At 39.4% G+C, this 21148-nt stretch overlaps 1 protein-coding gene across 2 annotated transcripts; it reads right to left on the minus strand.

Moving 5' to 3' along the window:
* Nucleotides 1-579: 579 nt before the first annotated feature.
* Nucleotides 580-3201, minus strand: LOC114164867 (uncharacterized). 2 transcript variants are annotated; one of them, XM_028049645.2, is made up of 4 exons: nt 2460-3201; nt 2110-2240; nt 1567-1640; nt 580-1477 (listed from the first exon to the last, which is right to left on the minus strand). In XM_028049645.2, the coding sequence occupies exons 1-4, from the start codon at nt 2757-2759 to the stop codon at nt 855-857; spliced, it is 1128 nt and encodes a 375-aa protein (XP_027905446.1). In that variant the 5' UTR covers nt 2760-3201; the 3' UTR covers nt 580-854. The 2 variants fall into 2 exon arrangements, with proteins under 2 accessions (XP_027905446.1, XP_027905448.1); XM_028049647.2 differs by having other exon boundaries at nt 2110-2177; nt 2460-3179.
* Nucleotides 3202-21148: the final 17947 nt, after the last annotated feature.

A 21148-nucleotide genomic window follows, 5' to 3' on the forward strand; every position in this document is an offset into this window, starting at 1 on the left:
AGTAATAGTTTCTTGCATCATTTCTATAAACAAAACTAGTAATAATAACATTATAGTTTAATGTAAAAATATATTTTTTATGAATGTAAAAAGCATTTCGTTACTTTAAGTGTTTCTAAGAGTGAAGAATAATTCCAGAAACATTTAAAAGGATAGAATTTATAATAGTTAATAAAATAATTAAATGACAAATTAAAAATAAATGTAAATAGTATATTTTTCTTAAAACATCAAAATAACCACGCGGACTGCAGAACTCGCGCACTTAGAGGGTGCAATTGTTGACACACCATGCATGCACGGTGATATATATATATATATATATATATATATATATATATATATATATATATATATATATATATATATATATATATGTATATATACATCAACACCAATAACATTAATCTTAAACTGCAGCTTAAGATTAATAACATACCAGTTAATTTCCTTTCTGTTAATAACAAATTATCGATTAGAGATGATTTTGGTATTTAAAAAAAAAACAATTTTTCTTGCGATAGTCCAAGTTGTTTCCTCGGTCAAAGAACACGCAGTTATGATGATCAAGTCCACTGCTAGGCGAAAATACCCGTTGGATAACATAACATTCCAGTGAAAAATCAGAATATGTTCCCCAGTGCAGTGCTTTCAAAATAATCGTACACAACGCAACCAGTTGGCGAAGAAAAATATAAACATAATAACGAAACAAAGCAAAGCACCAAACCAAGTTGAAACATGATGCAGTGGCACCAAGTATTAGGACAAACTCCAGCATTAAAAATTTCTCTCTCAGCCACAAGTACATGAAATAATAACCGTTTTCTGCACTTGTACTTATTATTTTAGACTTACTTGCTATTCTCATGAGCTACAGCAGCAATCTGGGTGTTCGTTTGTCCTAGCAAGCTGCTTATGGAACGCGCTTTTACAACGCCCAGCTTCATCCTCTTCTTCGTGATTATCTCCGGCTTCTCCTCCTCCTCCTCCTCCTCCACGAAGGGCTCGGCAACACTAAGATTTTGCTTCTCAAGAGAAGAAGAAGAAGAAGAAGAATGGTGGTGGTGTATGTGCACCTTCTTTGGTGCAGTTGATGCAATGGAGCGGCTTCTAACACTTGTCATGCTTCTGAGTCTTCCCTTCCCCAAATGATGCTCACACAGCGAGTAACCAACCAGCGTTTGCTGACAGCACCTCCATCCCCTCCCATTCACACGACTGCACCTAGAACCTTCCATCAGTGCACTACCCCTTACCCTCTTCTTGCTCACACTCACGTTTACATCATCCACTTTTCTCTCTTCTTCATCTTCCTCTTCCGTGCTGTCCTCGTTGCGAGAGGAACACTTCTTGTTCATCTTCGTCTTCATCTTCGCCTTCGTCTTCTTGCTGTGCGTAGCAGCACTGTTATTCTCCTCGAATGCCCCTCTCCTTTTCTTCAGCGGAATAGCTTTCTCTTCCTCGTACCATCTATCTGCAACGCATCAATAATTAACACACACAGTCAACGCCTTTTCTCAATAGCTTTCAACTCTACATGCATTATTCAGCTTGGCCATTTACCTTGAGGAGTGAAAGAAGGGCTTAACGGTGACGCCACCCCAGCTAGAGTTTCCAAACCCAAGTTGCGTCCTTTCCTACAAACAAACCAGACCTAGAAAGACCCACAACCATAACATATACATAAAATTTACGATAAAGGATGGGAGATGAAGGGAAAATAATAGTGCAATGCTTCGAAAGAAGAAAACACAGTGTAGTTGGGGACCAGCATTTGGTGGTGGCTACTTCTGCACCTCTAGTGCAAATGGTAGATGTCCAATTTTGAGAAAGGAACCAAGGACTTTGGTTAGATATGTGGGAGAGCATATATGGTGGCTACACAAACCTCTTAATTAAAATTACTTCAACAGTGTTTTCCACTGATGTATACATTTTTTTTTTTTACAAATAATAATAAAAATAATAATATTTTCTTTTTTCCATGCTAGTTAAAAACTTCAAATCTAGATATGGGTCTCAGTTTTTTTTTCACCTTTTTTACTACAAGACTTCATGAAAGAACAAGAGAGAGGGGAAAAACGATTTCTCTTTTTTGGTTCTTACCTGGTATGATTACCCTTCTCTCCGGAGTCTTCTCCAGGTTCTTCCCTTCCAACAACAACAACCTCCTCCTGCAAGACCAACAAAACCAAAATATACATAGGATCTTGTTCTTGTCCCAAGCGTGCCCCTTTCTGGGTGTGCAAAAAACAAATTTATTAATTTTAAAAGATGAATAAATAAGGAATTTGAGACCAACGGGTAACCACTTGCGAGAGATTGGAAAAAAGTGCACTTGTAAAAGCCCACATCATGAAATTTCGAAAAAACAAAACGGAAATAGTGAACCGATTTTTTTAAAAAAAGGGGAAATAGAAATTAAACAATTAGTGTTTGTGTGTGTTTTTACTTACCAAAGGGTCTTGCTTGTTGTGCTGTCTGTGTGCCCCACTTTCACCGATGCCGGAGGGATCATCCCAGCCGTTGCTTGGCCTCCCGATCGAAGGGAGAGACTGATCAGATGGCTGGCAACGATCCAAGCTCCACGAAGCAGCATGGCGATGGAGCACTGCAGAAGAAGAATGTTTCGCTGCCGTGGAAGCAGCCTCGCTTAGTTGCACCACCACCGGCGACCGGCTGATCAGGTGTGGATCTGACAGAGGCAACGGCGAGACCGACGACGGGAAAAGCACCGGCCTTTTCCGGATCCTCATCGGTGCAAAACAGAACCCAAAAAAACACACACACACACACAACCCACCAGAAGATTCACTCACCCAAAACCGATCTTGAAGTTTCAGATTTCAAACAAAACCAGATAGGAAGAAAGAAAGATAAAGAAGGGTATCCATAAACCAATCTATAGCTACTGCATCTACATGCCCCTTCAAAGACCAAGAAAAAAAATTATGCTTTTATCAACTCTTTCTCTCTCTTTCTCTCTTTCTATCTCTCACCCTTCACACACAAACGCATACCTACACTCTCTCTCTCTCTATCTATCTCCATATATATTGCTTCCATGAGTTATTATTCTCTCTCTAACTTTTATTTGTTGCACCACAGAAAGGGAGTTGTATGGGTGAGGGACGGCACGTGCGACGGAGTCTTTGGGAGGAGGGGGCACGTGTGAGAGTGGCACCGGGTAGGACGGTATCCGGTGGAAGAGAGAGAAAGAGAAAGGGACAGAGTACGACGAGGAAATGAGAGTGGAAGAAAGCGTTACATTACAAAATTACACCAATTTAAAAAAAAAAAAGGGAAAAAGAAGAAAAAAAATTGATAAGAGAAGAAGGGAGTGGGTGGTGGCGTTATCGTTTATACTTTTAAGATGAGAGCCGGTGGGGCCCGCAACCCCGACCCTCCTTAACCGTAACATTAACCTTCTTCACCTTTCTTCATGTCTTCTTCTTCTTCTCTCTCAATACTCTTTCTCCATTTTTTTCTTATCCCTTCTTCTTCTTCCTCCTTGTTCGTGTTCATCGTTTATTGAAGTTTCAAATTCTAGTTTTGCAAAAAATAAAAATAAAAATGTTTTGGAAATGATGAATATGTTCTGGTTTATTTGGCTTAAATATGCTGCTTAAAAAGTGCAAAGAATATGGACTTTACGTCTGATGCTAAGATCAGATTTAGAACCTTTTTGTATCAGATCAGACTCCGAGCACTCCTTCAAATATACCCTCAGGACCAACAACACTCACAAAAATTCATACAGGATCTTCCTGGGTTTAGATTATTTTTCGAAAATTGTTTCCTCTTTAATTCTATTATAAAGTTCATTAAAAAAAATGCCATCAAATAATAAAATAATACTGTCTTAATATCATTACACCAATTAAACATGAATCTTAGTATTATAAGAAAGCAGAATCTTTATATATATTTAGTTCTATTGTCTCACTTCTTTATTACACAACAATTGCTTCGATTCCTTAACCAGCATTTCAACCTCTCACCACAGATGAGAAATGCTAGCAAAATACATTTTGGATAAATTCTTTATTTTTAATGAGAAGTTATGGAAAAATATAAAATAATAAGTGAAGTACATCATCAAATACATGGATGTGATTCATCAAAACTTGTAGCTGTTAACTAAATTTAGTCAACAATAAAGATGTATTTAAAAAATTATATCTAAAACTTAAAAGTATTGATATTTGGGGGAAAATATTGATATTTTACTTCTCTGGGATGAGATGTGCCACAACTTAGATAATGAAATGCACTTGTAATTATATAGTAGAAGATTAACGGTTGAAAGTTGAGATAAAACAAAATAAAACCCAATCTTTGATTTTTTTTTTAATTAATAATTACAATTGCATTTTATATTTTAAAAAGTATTCTTCTGAAATGTGAATCATAGTTTAAATTACATTAAATTAAGTTCGAGACCTTGAAAAGTCAACTGTGTTTGTTGACATAATTTGACGATAATACATGTGTGTCAGGACTATGGCTTTCATTGATTTTTTCGAAAGAGAATCACCTTATGAAACAAACATTGCAGTCATACTGAAATTATTTCCGAAGAATAATAAATGCTATAGGTTTTAGTATAGTTAAAGTTTTATCCTTGTACGTGGCAAAACTATTCAATGTGTTACCCTGTACCAAAATGTCATTGAGATTAAACAAAGGAAGCTTATTTGGCAAAAGATTAATATCTTTTATTATTGTTCCATCTTATTATAGCTTTAGCTATTTACACCTTCCGGTAATGTTTATGAAAAAGGAAAATAAGAGAATAAAGCTATAACGATATATATCAAATAAAACATATATATACATAGCAAAATACATTTTGGATTAGTTATACCTTTCTATAAAGTAATTTTTGATAAGACTAAAAGAAGTTACACATGCCAACAATAGACAAAGTAATTGTCACATGACTTATTGACGAAACATTGCATACAATATCTTCCAACATATGACATAAGATTGGTTAAATATTTGCAACGTTACACCATCAATATCAATTTTGATAGAAAATGCAGTGTATGTTTGGAATCAAGATGTGAGTACAAGTTTCATATTTTGAAGTGAGAAAACAATAACAACAATAAAAAAAATATTAAAGTATGTAACGAGAGTAATTTCTCTAAACTTACAAGAATTTATGAGAAACGACAATAATAGAAAAAAGCAATACTAATCACCAAAAAGAACACCAATATTTTTAATGTGAAAAAATCATTTCCATGTGTGAAGTAAAAACTCAAGTTCTACTAAGATCAACTATGAATAAAGAAGACTCAAATAAAAAATACAAACAAGATCATGTAACTAGCCAATTTATAAAAGTAATAATGCTCTCAAATATAAAGAACAAATAAAGAGAAACTTGAAATAGAGCGATAGTTATAGACTAATTTCCCTAACCACAAACCTCCAATTGATGATCCCAATGATCAAAATGAAGAACCATATGTCGCAAACCTATTGTCAAAGTTTAAGCCTGATCCAACAATGAATAAAGCAAAAATCATAATTTTATTGAAGTGGTTCGGTGAATGTGCCAACAAATTTTCTCTCTCTTCTAAGGGTTACGATTACAAACTCTCTCTTGACCTAAAAGACCCATTATCTTAAGGTTGGATTGAAAGAAAAGTACATAGTGTTAATCCCTTATAAAGGTTAGGTTCAAGTCTCATTGGTATTATATCTTCTCGATAAATTCTCCCATTGATAGATAGACCCATCAGAGTGGTCCTTGTATAAAAAATAATCCTGACAAAGGGTTCATGTAGTGTCCTATCAAGATGAATGACAGTACGAAAGAGGTACTCGTGGTTGTGAATGCTTCCGCTTGAGGGGGACTATATCAGGGACTCATCCTTGAGGGAAAGATGATTGAAAATCAAAATGAGTTTAAGTTTCATGTTGGGTAGAAATGAGAAAGTTAAGCAACATACAAGTTAAAAGACTCGTAAATCCATTGTTTTAAAATTGTGGTTGAATGTGATGTAATCTTTTATGGGTAGGACTTAGGTCTCATTGGTGTTGTTTATCTCTCTTGTGAAATCCCTCCCTAAGAAGCCATCAATGTATGTCATTGGAGAATGCATTTATAATGATGTTCTATTTCTTTATAGAGAAAAAAAGTGAGGAGAGAAAATAATGTAAATGATGAAAGGAATAAATAATATAATGTGAAAAATAGGAATTAAAGAATAATAAAAATGGAGATGCAAAATTGAAGAATAATAATAAAGGTGAATAAAGAAATAGTGTACTTGTTATTTTTATGAAAAAGATATTTTTATTAAAGAAAAACATATGTAAGAAAAAATGGGTACTCATTAAATTGGGAGGTGCAACAAAAGTCCATTCCTATTCGTTTTTTTTTTCTGTGACTTAATGGTAAGTCCAAATGCCCCTAAAGCAGTTTAAGGCCCAGCTCATTTTAGGCCCAAGCATTAGAAATGTATAACTTTATCCAATTCAAATCGGAAAAAACATTAAGTAAAATTTGCATTTTTTTTTATATCAATTAATTAAAAGGTTCACCCCAAAAAACTAAATGTTTTAACCCATTATTTCTCATTATTTGGAATAAACATAAAATATTTTTCACTCCAAATCTAGCTTGTTCTTTCTCTTATTATTTGTTCAAAATGAAATAAGTCTGGCCACATTTATGTATTTTGAGTGACAGCATGAGAAGGAGGGAGGGAGCATAGTTAGTACCTCAGTATCCTTTAAAAGCTGTGTCTGTTCTATTTTAGTGCAATTATATAAATATTAAAATTTATATTTTTATAATTTTTTTTTCTTATTTTTTTTCTTACTTTGTCACTTTTACATTTATGTTTTAAGATATATAAATGTTTTTTTATTAATATAAAATGATATTGTAATTAAAGACGACCAAAAGTTATTTTCATTTATTTTTTAAAATATATAGCTAATTTGTAATCCAATTTTATGATAAAATTGCACTTTAATTTTGTTTTAATTTTGATTTTAACAACATTTTTTCACATAATCTCATTAAAAAAAAAAAGCATTTTCCAAATATTAAAAAAATACTGGTTTTTAATTTTGATATTTGCAGGAATAGACTGGAAAATAATACACATTTTCAAGGAACTAAAACTTATTTAATCTATTAATATATATTCCTTCTCCATCAACAAGTGAATTAAAATAGTATATCAATTAAGCTTGGAAGGAAACTGTATTGATAAATAATCTTACTCTACACATTTTCGAATTCGTAAAAGAAAAACTTATTTTACTTAAATTTTAACTTTATGTACAAAAATTTAAACTTATTTTATAAATAATTTATTTTATTTAGAAAAAAAAGTTTATTAACCAGTAAAGTGAGTTTTCGCAAACATATTCCAAGTGAAATCTATATTTTTATGATTCAACGTGTATAATTTTAACATCATACATTTGAGTCTTTAGTTATAAACAAGAATATTTTATTATAATCATATAGTTTTTCATATACTAAGTATCTAACTAAATTTTTATAATATTTTTAAGCGGAAAATTATATTTATTTAAGTAGCAACAAGTTATAAAATAAATAATATTAGTTTAATCTAATTAAATATTAACTTTTTATGATAAAAAATAAACACAACAAATTATAAAATTAAATGAATTATATTAAAACAACACACACATAAATATATTATTTAATGAATGTGAAAAGAGTGAATTTCATATAAGATTATAGGTGGCTACACAAAATTAATATCTTTAAAAATGTATTTAGTTGTTATTTTCATCGCTAACTAAAATTTAAAATGCATTTAAAGAAAAAAAAAATTTTCTCGTTAATCATAATTTAAAGCTTATTTAGCAACCAAAAAAATTTTCAGTTACTAATTAACTATTGATAAAAATATTCGTTAGTAATTTAAATTCTAAAATTGTTAGTAAATTTTGATTTATCGACAAATTTACTTATATCAGTAAAAATATATTAATAATTACGAAAATTTTTATAGTGCTTTCTCTTCTTCTTTTCCTTTTTTTTTTAGGGTCGTTCATCATTAATGTTGTCACTCTCTTCTATTATCATTGTCACCATTATCATTGTTGTCCACCTTTGGCTTTTCTACCTTCTCATCCTATTCCTCTTCCTCCATCTTCTCTTATTCTTCCTCCTCCTCTTTTTCTTACTCATCTTTTGGTATTGTCATTGTTGCTATAAACGCCATAATCATTGCCACCACCTTCTTCTCATCCTCCTCCACCTACTTTTTTCTCTTCGTTCTTCTTCCATTCTTTTTACCAATTTCTATTAAATTTATAACACATATTTCGTCAGGTTTGGCAGAAAAATTGACGCCCACTTTACTGATGAAATTATCCATGAATTTTAAAAATACAATTACTTACAAATTTACTAATGAATTTTCAAAAGTTTAATTATTGAGAAATTTACCGACGAATGTTCAAAAACATCAATTATAGATAGTTTTATCGACGAAGTTAAAAAAATCCATTATTGACTAGTTTACCAACAAATTATATTGCATTACCAAAGAATTTTAGAAACGAATCCATTACTAAGAAAAACATTTGGTAAATGTTATTTTATCGATGATTTTTTTTCGTTGGAAAAATTTTGTCAGATCGTGAATAATATGATATTTTCTTGTAATGTAACAGTTATGTGTTATTGTTTTTCAAAATTAATGTCTTCACTTTTATTCATTATAAGGCCTTTAGGTACTTTACACAAGTTATAATATCATAACTCAAAATTTTTTACTTATTACATGAAATGCTAAATATAAATATTTATATAATTCCATCTCACATCATCAAAAAATATAATAAATAAGTATTCATACATCACTTGATTAGTCTAAGGATAAATCCACACTAAAATATTCTAATATACTTATTAAATAAGTCTTACTAAAGATAACACATGACTTATATAAATGTTTAATATCATATTTTCTCACTTATAACTCAATGTAGTTATGATAATTATTACAATATTCATTATCAATTTTTTTTAATCTTCTAGGCATTTAAAATACCATCAATGCTAAAATACTATAATAGGTAGAATAATTTCTCGTGGATGTAAATATCACATCATTCAATCCATACTTTTAGAATGTATTTATATTTGTATCATCACATTTAATATAGAACATGTCACATTATTAAGAAAATCATTTACTTAAACCCATAATATAAAATCTTGTTGTTCCTGCAGAAGGACAAATAAGATAAGTTAGGCACGAGTGTCACCTTACCATGTAGTCCGCTATCTCCTTAGTTGGCCTCTTCCCATTCAATACATGTCGGCTTGAACCCAGGAGGGGTTACCTGCAGAAGAATCTTTGAAGCTCAAGTAAGTCAAAGCTCTCAAAGAGTCAAATCAGCAATTAATGAATGCGTACCTTTAAATGATGGGGTCCACGTGTATTTATAGAACATTAATGACGTTTGACCATTGCATGGGCTGGGTTTTGACCTGGGCCCTAGCTTGGGCCATGAGTGGGCCTGGGCCCCAAAACTGGCCCTGGGGACCTATTGAAGGAGGAGCATCGATGTTAGCTATATTTCTAGGTAAGTAGTCGGCCTTGACCGGCCACTTGCCTAGATGTCTTGTGCTGGTGGTGTCCGGGCACTAGATGCTAGGCGGTTTTGATGTGTATATTTGTTTACTTAGTTGAGTTTGGCTAGGTACGGTACACCAGTCCCCCAGCCTTGTCCGATATGGGTTGTCGGTCAAGGATGATATGTGTTGGTTAACTAGCAAAACCGGCTAGGTGTGATACACCAGTCCCCCAGCCTTTAAGTGTGGTGAACAGTGTTAAGGCTTGGAAGTGTCAGAAGGTAGGTGAAAAGGCGTCAGGTGGTCACATCGTTAAAACTTTGGCGCCGTCGTTTTTTATGTGTCATATCCTTCATAATGGTGTCGATTGGTCTGGGGTTTCATTTTGGCGGGAAGAGGTTTTAGTCGTTTGGGATCGTGGACTATAAATATGGGCTTGAAAGCAGCTGAGGGTTTACTTGGTTCATTTGCGAGTTTTGAAATCAGAGACCCTGTGCGCATAATATTGTCCGACTAGTTCCCAAATTCCGCCGACATCTTTCCGTAAACACGAAAACAGGTATGTCTAGTAGCGATAGCTCATCGTTATCTGCATCTAGTAGTAGTCAGAGTACTGAGTCGGATAGGAGTAGAGATGACCGGCTTCGTGGAGAAGGTATAAGTGCTGGAGTTGGCACAAGTGGGATGCCAATGGAAGTAGTGAGGGAGGTCCGAGAAGATCCTCCTGAAGAGCTGGAGGAAAGTAATTGGCCGGCTAAGGGCGGTTATGCGTGGGTTGCGTCCGATGTTCGTGAACAGTCATCCTTGTTTAGGTGGTCTCGTCTGCTGAATTCTTGGCTTAATTGTACGCCCGTCATATCTAGAGGGGTCAGTGGAGATATTGTTTCACTGGAAAGAGTGAGCGCCATCGACCGGGTATGCCACGGTCAAGAGGGGGCTACCGAGAAATTCTTTTACATGTACATGTGTCATTTTCTCAGCTTCATATACGACTACCTTTCGACGACTTTACTATGGGTGTGCTGCGGGCTTTGAATGTGGCGCCTACTCAACTACACCCTAACAGTTGGGCTTACTTACAGGCCTTCCGCATTCTGTGCGAGTCGCTGTACTTGGAGCCTTCACCTTATGCGTTTTTGTATTTCTATGATACCAGACCCCGGAGGCCGGCTACCTGGTTGTCATTGATAAGTCGTCCTAGCATTAGCAGGTTGGATGCATTCTCCCAATCTTTCAAGCACTTCAAGGACGGATACTTCAAGGTTGTGGTGAAGGAGGGAGGTGAGCCGCATTTCCTGAATGCGGATGGGAATACAAAGTTCCCTTTCAGTTGGACCAATAACCCTTTGCGTTACAAGGATATGGGGGTGGAGGAGTTGTCGTCTGGAGATAAGGAGGTGGTGGGGATGTTGTTAAGATTTGTGGATAAGTTGCCCACTAAGGGCTTAGTTAGGGTTTATAATTCGGTGCATCCGATTATAGATATTGAAGGTATCTGTTTATTACTTAAACTGTGTTAATGATGCTAAGTTGTTTTGATCCGAGTTGTGATATGTTATTGCAGGACATATGACACAGTCTGGCAAGAAGAACTTGGCGCTCTTTCAAGCGCTGAGGAAGGAGATGGCCGCCAAGGCCAAGGAGGCTGGGAAAACTGGTGTTCCCAATCTGTAGGAATCTGTGGTGGAAGTACACGTTCATGGCGGCACGAAGAGGAAGGTTGAGCTTCCGCCTCGACCCGGGAAGGGTAAGGATGTGAAGAAAGTGAGGGCAGCTATTCTCGGGTCAGGTGATGGGGCGGGGTCGGCCAGTGGCGAGAAGTTGCCGGAAGCCGGGCTAATTGAGTTGCCGGAGATATGCGTGAGAAAGGACATCTCAATTAACTTGCCAGATACTGTTGTGAACTCCATCGACAATATGGAGGTTGATCATATTGTGAGAACCATGGTTGAGTTTGGGAGTAAGGCATTGGTGTTGAGTAGACGTGTGGGGTCCCTTTACAGAAGGGAAGTGAAGGAGGCGGGAGGGCTGCAGGATAAAGTGGACAAGTTGGCGGAGGAGAAGGCGGCGTTGGAGAAGGAGAAGGAAAGTTGGGAGGCTGAGAGAAAGAGGTTGGTGTCGTGGAAGGTTCGTTGTTTAGATTCTAAGGAGAAATTGAATAAGCGTATAGGGGAGCTTGAGGAAGACTATGAGGATTTAAAGGACAAGTATGACGGGGCTGTTGGTGAATTGGATGACTTGAAGAATAGTGTTATTCAGGAGCATATAAATGGCTTTGAGAAGGGGTTGCGACAGGCGGCCTTCTTTTATAAGGAAGTGGATGCCCTGGATTCAAGGTTTGATGTAGATAAAGACGTGGTTGGTGGAAAGCTGGTAGGGGAGGATGAAGAGGGTGGGGAGGAGGTTGGGAATGAGGTGGCCGAGGCGGAGAAAGATGTGGATGCGCCCGTGGAGGATGACAAAGCAGCTTAGGATGTAGTTTTTATGATTGTTCTATTTCGCAATGAATCCTAAGTCTGTAATAACTCGTACAATATTTTTATTTGTTTTTAATGTGATGCATCTTGTGGATATATATGTTGTGGTTATTGATAATAGCATGTGATAGGAATATGCGATATGTTGTGTTGTATGCGTAGGGGAGCATTGTTGGCGTTTGTATGATAACCACGAGTAAAGGGTGTTCGACCCAGGCCGCTTACTTGTGGTAAGGGTGGGGAACTTAAACGAATTAAGCACAAGTAAAGGGTGTTCGACCCAGGCCGCTTACTTGTGGTAAGGGTGGGGAACTTAAACGAATTAAGCACAAGTAAAGGGTGTTCGACCCAGGCCGCTTACTTGTGGTAAGGGTGGGGAACTTAAACGAATTAAGCACAAGTAAAGGGTGTTCGACCCAGGCCGTTTACTTGTGGTAAGGGTGGGGAACTTAAACGAATTAAACACGAGTAAAGGGTGTTCGACCCAGGCCGCTTACTTGTGGTAAGGGTGGGGAACTTAAACGAATTAAGCACAAGTAAAGGGTGTTCGACCCAGGCCGCTTACTTGTGGTAAGGGTGGGGAACTTAAACGAATTAAACACTAGTAAAGTAGTACAAAGTTATGAAGTAGGGAACCACTCATTTTATTAATTGAAATGGGGGTGCCTCGTTAAAACCTCCTTGGCCAAAACCCTCCTTAGGGAAAAAAGACCAAGTGAGGAAAAAGAGTACACCCGTGGTTACAAGTATGGGTCTGCTTATGGTGTATGTTCAACTGAAATAAAACTTGAGGTGGGATACATTCCATGTGTTGGGGATTTCTTCCCCGGATAGTTGTTCTAGGCGATAAGCCCCACCTCCTGTGTCTTCTCGTATGCGGTATGGGCCGTCCCAATTGGCGGAGAACTTGCCATCCTTCTTTCTAGCACTGCTGGCCATTCTCCATACTAGGTCTCCTATGACAAACGATCGCGGGTGCAAGTTTGCGTTATATTTCTTGGCGGCTCGTTGTTTGGCGGCGAGATTGCGTATTTGGGCTTTTTCTCTGAGTTTGGGAAGGAGGTTGAGATGCAAGGCCATGTTTTGTTGGTTATTAGCTGGGTCGTATAGTTCTCGGCGCAGGGATGGTTCGCCAATTTCTACTGGTATCATGGCGTCTGCGCCGTAGACCAGGCTGAAGGGGGATTCGTTAGTTGACGATTGCGGGGTGCATCTGTAGGCCCATAGTACTTCAATTAACTCTTCTGGCCATCGACCTTTAGCGGTATCCAATCTTTTGCGCAGTTCCACGAGGATAACTTTGTTTGCCGCTTCCGCCTGCCCATTGGTCTGCGGGTGTTCTACAGAGCTTGTGATATGTTTGATGCCCAAACCGGTGTAGAATTTTTCTAGTTCCTTGTCAATGAATTGTCGGCCGTTATCTGTTATGATGGTATGCGGTATGCCATATCTGCATATGATGTCCTTCCACACAAACTGCTGGACTTGCTGGGCCGTGATAGTGGTCAACGGTTTGGCTTCAATCCACTTGGTGAAGTAGTCAACGGCTACGATTAGGAACTTAACCTGTCCTTTGCCGGGTGTGAATGGGCCTAGGATGTCCATCCCCCATTTAGCGAACGGCCAGGGGGACAGTATGTGGTGTAGCTGTTCTTGTTTTTGATGTATAAGGTTGCCGTGCTTCTGACATGGTTTGCACTTTTTGACGTAGTCTTGGCAGTCCGCCTCTATTGTAGGCCAGAAGTACCCGGCTCTGAGAATTCTTGTGGCCATGGTGCGAGCGCCTGAACGATAACCGCAGATCCCTTCGTGTAGTTCCTTAATGACGTACTGGGCTTGTTTTGGCGTGACACATTTAAGTAGGGGCTGGCCGTATCCGCGTTTGTAGAGGTCGTCGCCTACCATAGTGTACCTGGCGGCCTTGGCCAGCCAAGTTTTGTCCGCGTCGGCCGGGGGGTTGCGAGTTTTGAGGTACTGGATGTAAGGGGTGGTCCAGTTTGGGTTTTGGGTAGGGGTGGGATTGTCTGACGGGGGGTGGGTTAGCATTTGGCAAGTGTGTGTGACGGAGGGTGTGGATAGTGTTTGCTGTAGCAAGGACCGGTTGCGGCTTTTGAGTTTGGTGCTGGCTAACTTGGAAAGGATGTCTGCTCTGACGTTGTCGGTTCTGGGTATGTGTTCGATGCGGACTAGTTCGAAAGCGGATTGGATGATTGCGCGGACCAAATGGTAATATTGTTGGAGGACGGGGTCTTTAATTTGGAACTCGTCGTTCAGATGACCTACTGTGAGTTTGGAGTCGGTTTTACATGTTAGCTTTTTGACGCCTACTTCACGGGCTAGAGAGAGACCGGCCAGTATAGCTTCGTATTCGGCTTGATTATTCGATGTTTTGAAAGCGAAATGGAGAGATTTCTCAATGAGGATGTCGTTGGGGCCTTCCAGTACGATGCCGGCACCCGCACCCCTTGGGTTTGAGGAGCCATCTACATGAAGCGTCCATTGGTCCTCGGTAGGTGTTTGTTGTAGGTCGTTGACGAAGTCCAAGAGACATTGGGCTTTGATGGGGCCGTGTGGTTCATAGCGGATGTTAAATTCGGAGAGCTCCACGGCCCATGACGACATGCGCCCGACTAAGTCTGGTTTTTGTAATATTTTCTGAATTGGATAATCGGTCTTGACGGTTATGGTGTGGTTTTGGAAATATGGACGTAAGCGGCGTGCGGCGTGGACCAAGGATAGGGCTAGTTTTTCTACCATTTGGTATCTGGTTTCAGGGTCTTGGAGTGTCCTGCTTACAAAGTAAACAGGGTGCTGGGTGCCTTCTGCTTCTTGGACAAGGGCAGCGCTGACGGTGTGATTGGTGGCCGTGATGTACACTAGCAGGGGTTGGCTAGTGTTAGGTTTGCGGAGGATGGGGGGTGAGGTTAGGGATGCTTTGAGCTTGAGGAATATTTGTTCACAATCTTCAGTCCACGTGAACCGGGCGGATTTCTTTAGGAGCTGAATTATGGGTTGAGTTTGTTCTGCTAGTTTTGGTAGGAAACGAGATATAGCTGTGAGGCGGCCAATTAGTCGTTGTACTTCTTTGATGGTGGTTGGGCTACGCATCTCGATGATAGCCTTGCATTTTTCGGGGTTGACCTCTATGCCGCGCTGAGTTAACATGAAACTGAGGAATTTACCCCGGTCCACGCCGAATACGCACTTCTCAGGGTTCAGGCGGAGGTTGTACTGGTGTAATGCGGAGAAAACCGCCTCCAAATCTATAGCGTGTTGATGATGGCTTGGGGATTTGACGACCATGTCATCGACGTAGACTTCGACACAATGACCTGTGAGGTGGCTGAAGACTTTGTCCATTAGCCGCTGGTAGGTTGCCCCAGCGTTTTTGAGGCCGAAGGGCATGACTCTATAGAAGTAGTTGGCATCGTCTGTGATGAAGGCGGTCTTGTGCATGTCTGCTGTGGCCATGGGTATTTGGTTATAGCCTGAGTATGCGTCCAGAAAGCTAAGTACTTTATTTCCTGCCGCGCCGTCTACAAGGCGGTCGATGTTGGGTAGGGGGTAGGCGTCGCGAGGGCATGCCTTGTTTAGATCTGTGTAGTCCACGCACATCCGCCATTTACCATTGGCTTTCTTCACCAAGACAACGTTAGAGAGCCAGGTGGTGTAATGCGCTTCATCTATGAATCCTGCGCTCAGCAACTTGTCGGCTTCTATTTTGGCTGCCTGTCTGCGTTCTTCACCAAGTTTGCGTTTTTTCTGAGATACGTAGCGGGCTTCTTTATATACCGAGAGCTTGTGGGATGCGACGTTGGGGTCTACCCCTGGGAGGTCGGCGGCTAACCAAGCGAAGAGATCCGTGTTGTTTATAAGGATGGGTGTAATTGTGGCACGCTCATCAAGACTTAAACCAGTGCCCAAGTTGATGGAATGGCCGTTGGGGAGTCCCAGGGGGGTTGTGTCCTCGACTGGTTCGAGGCGGGCATCTCGGCCTATTCTGGGATCAAGGTCTTCGCCGGATAAGGCTATGCGTGAATTAGGTGGTCGCTCGATGTGGTTTGTCTGTTGGATTGGGAGTTGGGGCCTTAAGCTTGCCATGTAGCATTCGCGTGCCAAACGTTGGTCGCAGTGGATGGTTAGGATATCACCGGATGGTGCTGGGAACTTCATGGCCAAATGCGGGGTGGAGACGACTGCTCCGAGGGTGTTGAGGGAAGGACGGCCCAAGAGTATGTTGTAGGATGTGGGTGCGTCGACTATTAGGAAGCGGATTAGGATTGTTTTTGTTTGGGTTCCTTCCCGAAAGACGGTATGGAGGTCTATGTAGCCACGGGTAGAGACTTGTTCGCCAGAAAAGCCGTATATGGGCTCGTCATATGGGATCATAGCGGTGTCAGGGAGTTGCAATTTTTGGTAAGTGGCCCAGTAGAGGATGTCAACTGAGCTGCCTTGATCTACCAGTACTTTTTTAACGGCATAGTTTTCGATTTCAACTGTGATGACCATGGGGTCGTCTTGTTGGTGGTCGAGGCCGTGAAAGTCATCATCAGTGAAAACGATGGGGGGCATACGTCGTCTGTGGTGGGTTTGGGTGATGTGGTTGATAGATTGTATGTGGCGGAGGTGTTTCTTTCTGGCAGATGAGGTGGAGTCTCCGCTTGCGAAGCCACCAGAGATGGTGTTAATAGTACCTCGCAAGGGGGGGTCGGCAGGGGTGATGTTGGTGTGGGCGGGTTGTGAGTGTTGGTCATTGGGTTGGGCGGGTTGGTTATTGTGGTTGGCACCACTTGGTTGTCGTCTGTGGTCGTGTCGTGGGGGGTGGTGGGTTTGAGAGGAGGTGTGGTCATCTCTGCGGATGAAGCGGCGAAAGTGGCCGGCGCGTACCAGTTCTTCGATCTTATCCTGTAGCGCTTTGCACTCTTCTGTAGTATGACTGTGATTGCGGTGGTATCGACAGTACTTGGTCATGTCAGCGTTAGGAGGGGTGGTTGTTTTGCGTGGTGGGGGGAGGAGGTCAGCTTGGAGGGCTTCGTCAAGGATGCGGGAGCGGGCTACTGTGAGTGGGGCGTATCTGGTAAAACGTGGTTGGCGGGGTTCACGTGGACGGGTATCAGGGCGCGGGTGAGGCTGTGGGGTGGGGTTGGGTACGGGGTTGGGATTGGGGGTGGCGGTGTTGGCGGCATAGTCGTTGCAGAATTTAGTGTGAAGGGTTTGCATTTCTTCCATGCGAACGTAGTCAGCGGCACGCAGCTTGAGTTCGTGCATGGAGGTGGGTGGGTGAAGGTAGACGTTGTTAGCGAAGGGTCCGGGTTGCAGGGTGAGGGTCATGCATTGGAGTATCATTTCCTGGTTAAGGTGTGGTGTGCAAAGGGCTGCTTTACTAAAGCGGTCGATGAATGTTCTGAGAGGTTCATTGGGCTCCTGTCTGATGCCTAGTAAGGACATGGTGGTGGTTTGGTGAGGGCGGCTGTCGGCGAAATGTGTGGAGAACATGTGGGAAAGGGTGTCGAAATTATCAATGGAGTAGGGTGGGAGGGTGGTGAACCACTCTAGGGCGGGGCCTTTGAGTGTTGTGGGGAAAGCTTTGCAGAAGACTGCGTCCTGGGACGTATACAGAGCAATATGTGTGATGTAAACTTTCAGGTGTTCATCGGGGTCGGTTTCGCCAGTGTAGCGATCGAGGTTGAATGGTTCCCACTGGGTTGGGAGAGGGGTGTTAGCGATAAAGTCTGTGAATGGGTGGCGGCGTCTGGGCTGGTGGGGGGGGAGAATGTGGGGTGGGAGTGGGTGGTTGATCATGGTAGGGAAGGTGGAGGTGATGTTATGAGGGGGGATGTGGGTTGTGGGAAGATATGGGGGGTGGTAGGGTGGGACGTACGCGGTGTGAAGCGTAGTGGGTATGTTGTGGGGAACGTGGGTTGTTGAGGGTGCGGTAGGTCCTGGGTGACCTGGTGGGAAGTGTTGGGGGTGTGTGGTAGTGAGAGGGGTTTGTTGGGTGGTGGTGAAAGTGTGGGGGTGGGGTTGTATTCACTTTCTTCCTCTGTAGGTTGGAAAGCCGGAGACTTCACAGCTTCAGAGGTCTCTTTGGCTTTTCCTTTCAGGTCGGCATCTGCCTCGATCTTCCTCCTGAGGCGGGAGTTCTCTTGTTTGAGCGCTTCTATCTCTTCTGCGTTGCGTTTCTTCAGGTTTGCAAGTTCTTGTTGCATCTTCATCTGGCCGTCTAGGATGGCGGCCAAATCAGGGGTGACGCCAGGAGGTCCAGAGGGACCAGCGTCAACTTGCTTGCTAGCTCCAGCTTTGCTGCGGGTAGAAACCATCTTCAGAGAAAAGCGGGTACTAAGGGTGTTCGTCTCGTGCCCCACGGTGGGCGCCAATTGTTCCTGCAGAAGGACAAATAAGATAAGTTAGGCACGAGTGTCACCTTACCATGTAGTCCGCTATCTCCTTAGTTGGCCTCTTCCCATTCAATACATGTCGGCTTGAACCCAGGAGGGGTTACCTGCAGAAGAATCTCCGAAGCTCAAGTAAGTCAAAGCTCTCAAAGAGTCAAATCAGCAATTAATGAATGCGTACCTTTAAATAATGGGGTCCACGTGTATTTATAGAACATTAATGACGTTTGACCATTGCATGGGCTGGGTTTTGACCTGGGCCCTAGCTTGGGCCATGAGTGGGCCTGGGCCCCAAAACTGGCCCTGGGGACCTATTGAAGGAGGAGCATCGATGTTAGCTAACTTTCTAGGTAAGTAGTCGGCCTTGACCAGCCACTTGCCTAGATGTCTTGTGCTGGTGGTGTCTGGGCACTAGATGCTAGGCGGTTTTGATGTGTATATTTGTTTACTTGGTTGAGTTTGGCTAGGTACGGTACACTTGTAAACAAAGAAACATCTCTTGAGCGACACAAATTCTCTTGAGAGACATTTTTCGATAATCTTTTTTCCTACTTATGTTGTAAACCAATTTTTGAGTAATACAATACATTACTTGAGCATTATTTCAAACACTTGAGTGACACATACTTTAACAAGAGACAATTTATGGCCTTCTTTCACATTCCAACATCTAAGTATCACTCCATGGATCATGTGTTGTCATTATCAAAATACTTAAGTGATCACATTATTAAAGGAGATATAGTTGATTGGCTTATTCCTACTTAAGTTTGTAAACAAGCATTTGAGCAATTTATATGACGCTCCCACCCCTTTCCTTTTCTCTTCCTTTTCCTACTCCCTCTTCACTTTCTCTTTCTTATCTCCATTTCTCTCTAAATTTGTGCTTTCAACCGTCATATATTTTTGAATTTGATCGCACCTCATAGTAACTAAGGAGTTATAGAATGTTTCTACTCAATCATATTTTCAAATTTGTGTCTACTTGTATGCCATGTGTGCCCTTATCTCTCCACTCTCTCCTTCCCTCATCCTTCTTGTCTTCCACTCTCCTTGTGACAAATGACGAAGAAGATGGGAGATGGGAGAAAAGGACAAATGTAGAGTACACGTGGATACAAATGTGTCAATACGTGACACCATTATTTGTCTCATGAAAAAAAAAATTAACATCGTTAGATTTTAGTATTTCATCCATTCATTTCTAAAGTATATGGACCAAATAGAATAAAAAACACGGATAGAGAGAAATTCTAAAATTGCATTATAATTTTTGAATTAAAATCACAATTAATCCAAAATATATAAACTTGGAAAAAAAAATTGCAATTACAATTATTTATATTACTTTAAAGATAATAGTATAAAAGTTATTGTTTTCCTATCTCAAAATTGAACATTGAACAAATATTGTTTAAACAAATGACCTAAAAATAGAAAGAAAGATATAGGAGTCTTCTTAAAAGGAAGAAAGAAATAAATAAAACAAGATAAATAAAGATCATTGAATGACTTTATGGAGAAAGAGTAACCCTATCTTTATACTATATAAATAATGATTTGTATAAGTACTCAATAACCACCACCAAGTAAATTAAAAAAAGAAAATAATCCCGTGACTTTCTCTCTTGATGTTATTGATGAATCCATTTCTCTCTCCTTTAGTGCTGAAAAATGTTTACATTATTAGATTTTATATAGAAGATGGAGTTTTATATGAGTAATATAAAATATCCTTAGGTTTAAAGATAGAGAGTTTTTGGTGAAAGAATATGCCAAACATGCCATTAGAATTTGATGTCTCCATCTACTTTGGTACATTCTGTGTCTGCCACACTTTGTTTTTGTTTTTGTTTATGTCAACTTCACTAACTACTCGTCTTGGAATTGTGATCAAATGTGATAACAGTGAATCGCACGCAATGTTCAAAACCCAAAATTAGACAGATTCATCACGTGATCGACATCAAAGTCTTAATGGCACACATAATTGCATTAAATATCTCCACTCTTATTTTGTAGTATCTTTTAACACTTATATATAACACCAAATTCTCTTAAAAAATCATTAACACCTACTACTATATGCTTTTGTAGTTTTGTGTTTAATTACTATCATTATAATTTTTATATTTAATGAGATATTTTTTGTTAATTTATTAAAATAATTTATAAGAAAAAATTTTAATGTCATTTTATTAAGAGTTTTAATATGGATAATTATTTCGTGAATAATTATTTTTAAAAATAAAATTTATAAGTATTTTCTACAAATTTTTTAAACAAAATATTTTTCATAAAATAGTTTACAAAAAAAATTTGTAATAATTTTTAAAAAATTAATTTTCATAACAAAATTTATAAATATTTAAAAAAAATTCAAAACAAAATTAATAGTGATTTTTATAATATTGTATATGTATGGCTACTGGTATGATTTTTTATACTATTGACAAAATTATTTTCCTGAGAATAAGCTTTTTCAAATAATATTTTTCCAACGTATTATCGTTTTATAAAATGTTATATTTATCATATATTATCTTAAAAAATCAATTCTATATTCAACTATTACAAAAAAAAGTTATTTTTTTATTTATGAAAAAGAAAATTTTGTTTTCACTTATTTTTTATCACTATTTTATAAATTAACACTATCACATGATATTGCATTGGATTAC

Source organism: Vigna unguiculata, chromosome 1 (genome assembly GCF_037176805.1).
Source record: "Vigna unguiculata cultivar grain cowpea cultivar isolate G323 ecotype 2 chromosome 1, ASM3717680v1, whole genome shotgun sequence".
NCBI lineage: Eukaryota > Viridiplantae > Streptophyta > Magnoliopsida > Fabales > Fabaceae > Vigna > Vigna unguiculata.

What these genes read in the sequence shown, in the direction of transcription:
- LOC114164867 (XM_028049645.2), bottom strand. Translation starts at nt 2,759, where the DNA reads ATGAGGATCCGGAAAAGGCCGGTGCTTTTCCCGTCGTCGGTCTCGCCG. An exon ending in ACAACAAGCAAGACCCTTTG is followed by an intron (nt 2,241 to 2,459) that starts GTAAGTAAAAAC and finishes TTGCACACCCAG; the next exon opens with AAAGGGGCACGCTTGGGACA. An exon ending in CCCTTCTTTCACTCCTCAAG is followed by an intron (nt 1,478 to 1,566) that starts GTAAATGGCCAA and finishes GATGCGTTGCAG; the next exon opens with ATAGATGGTACGAGGAAGAG.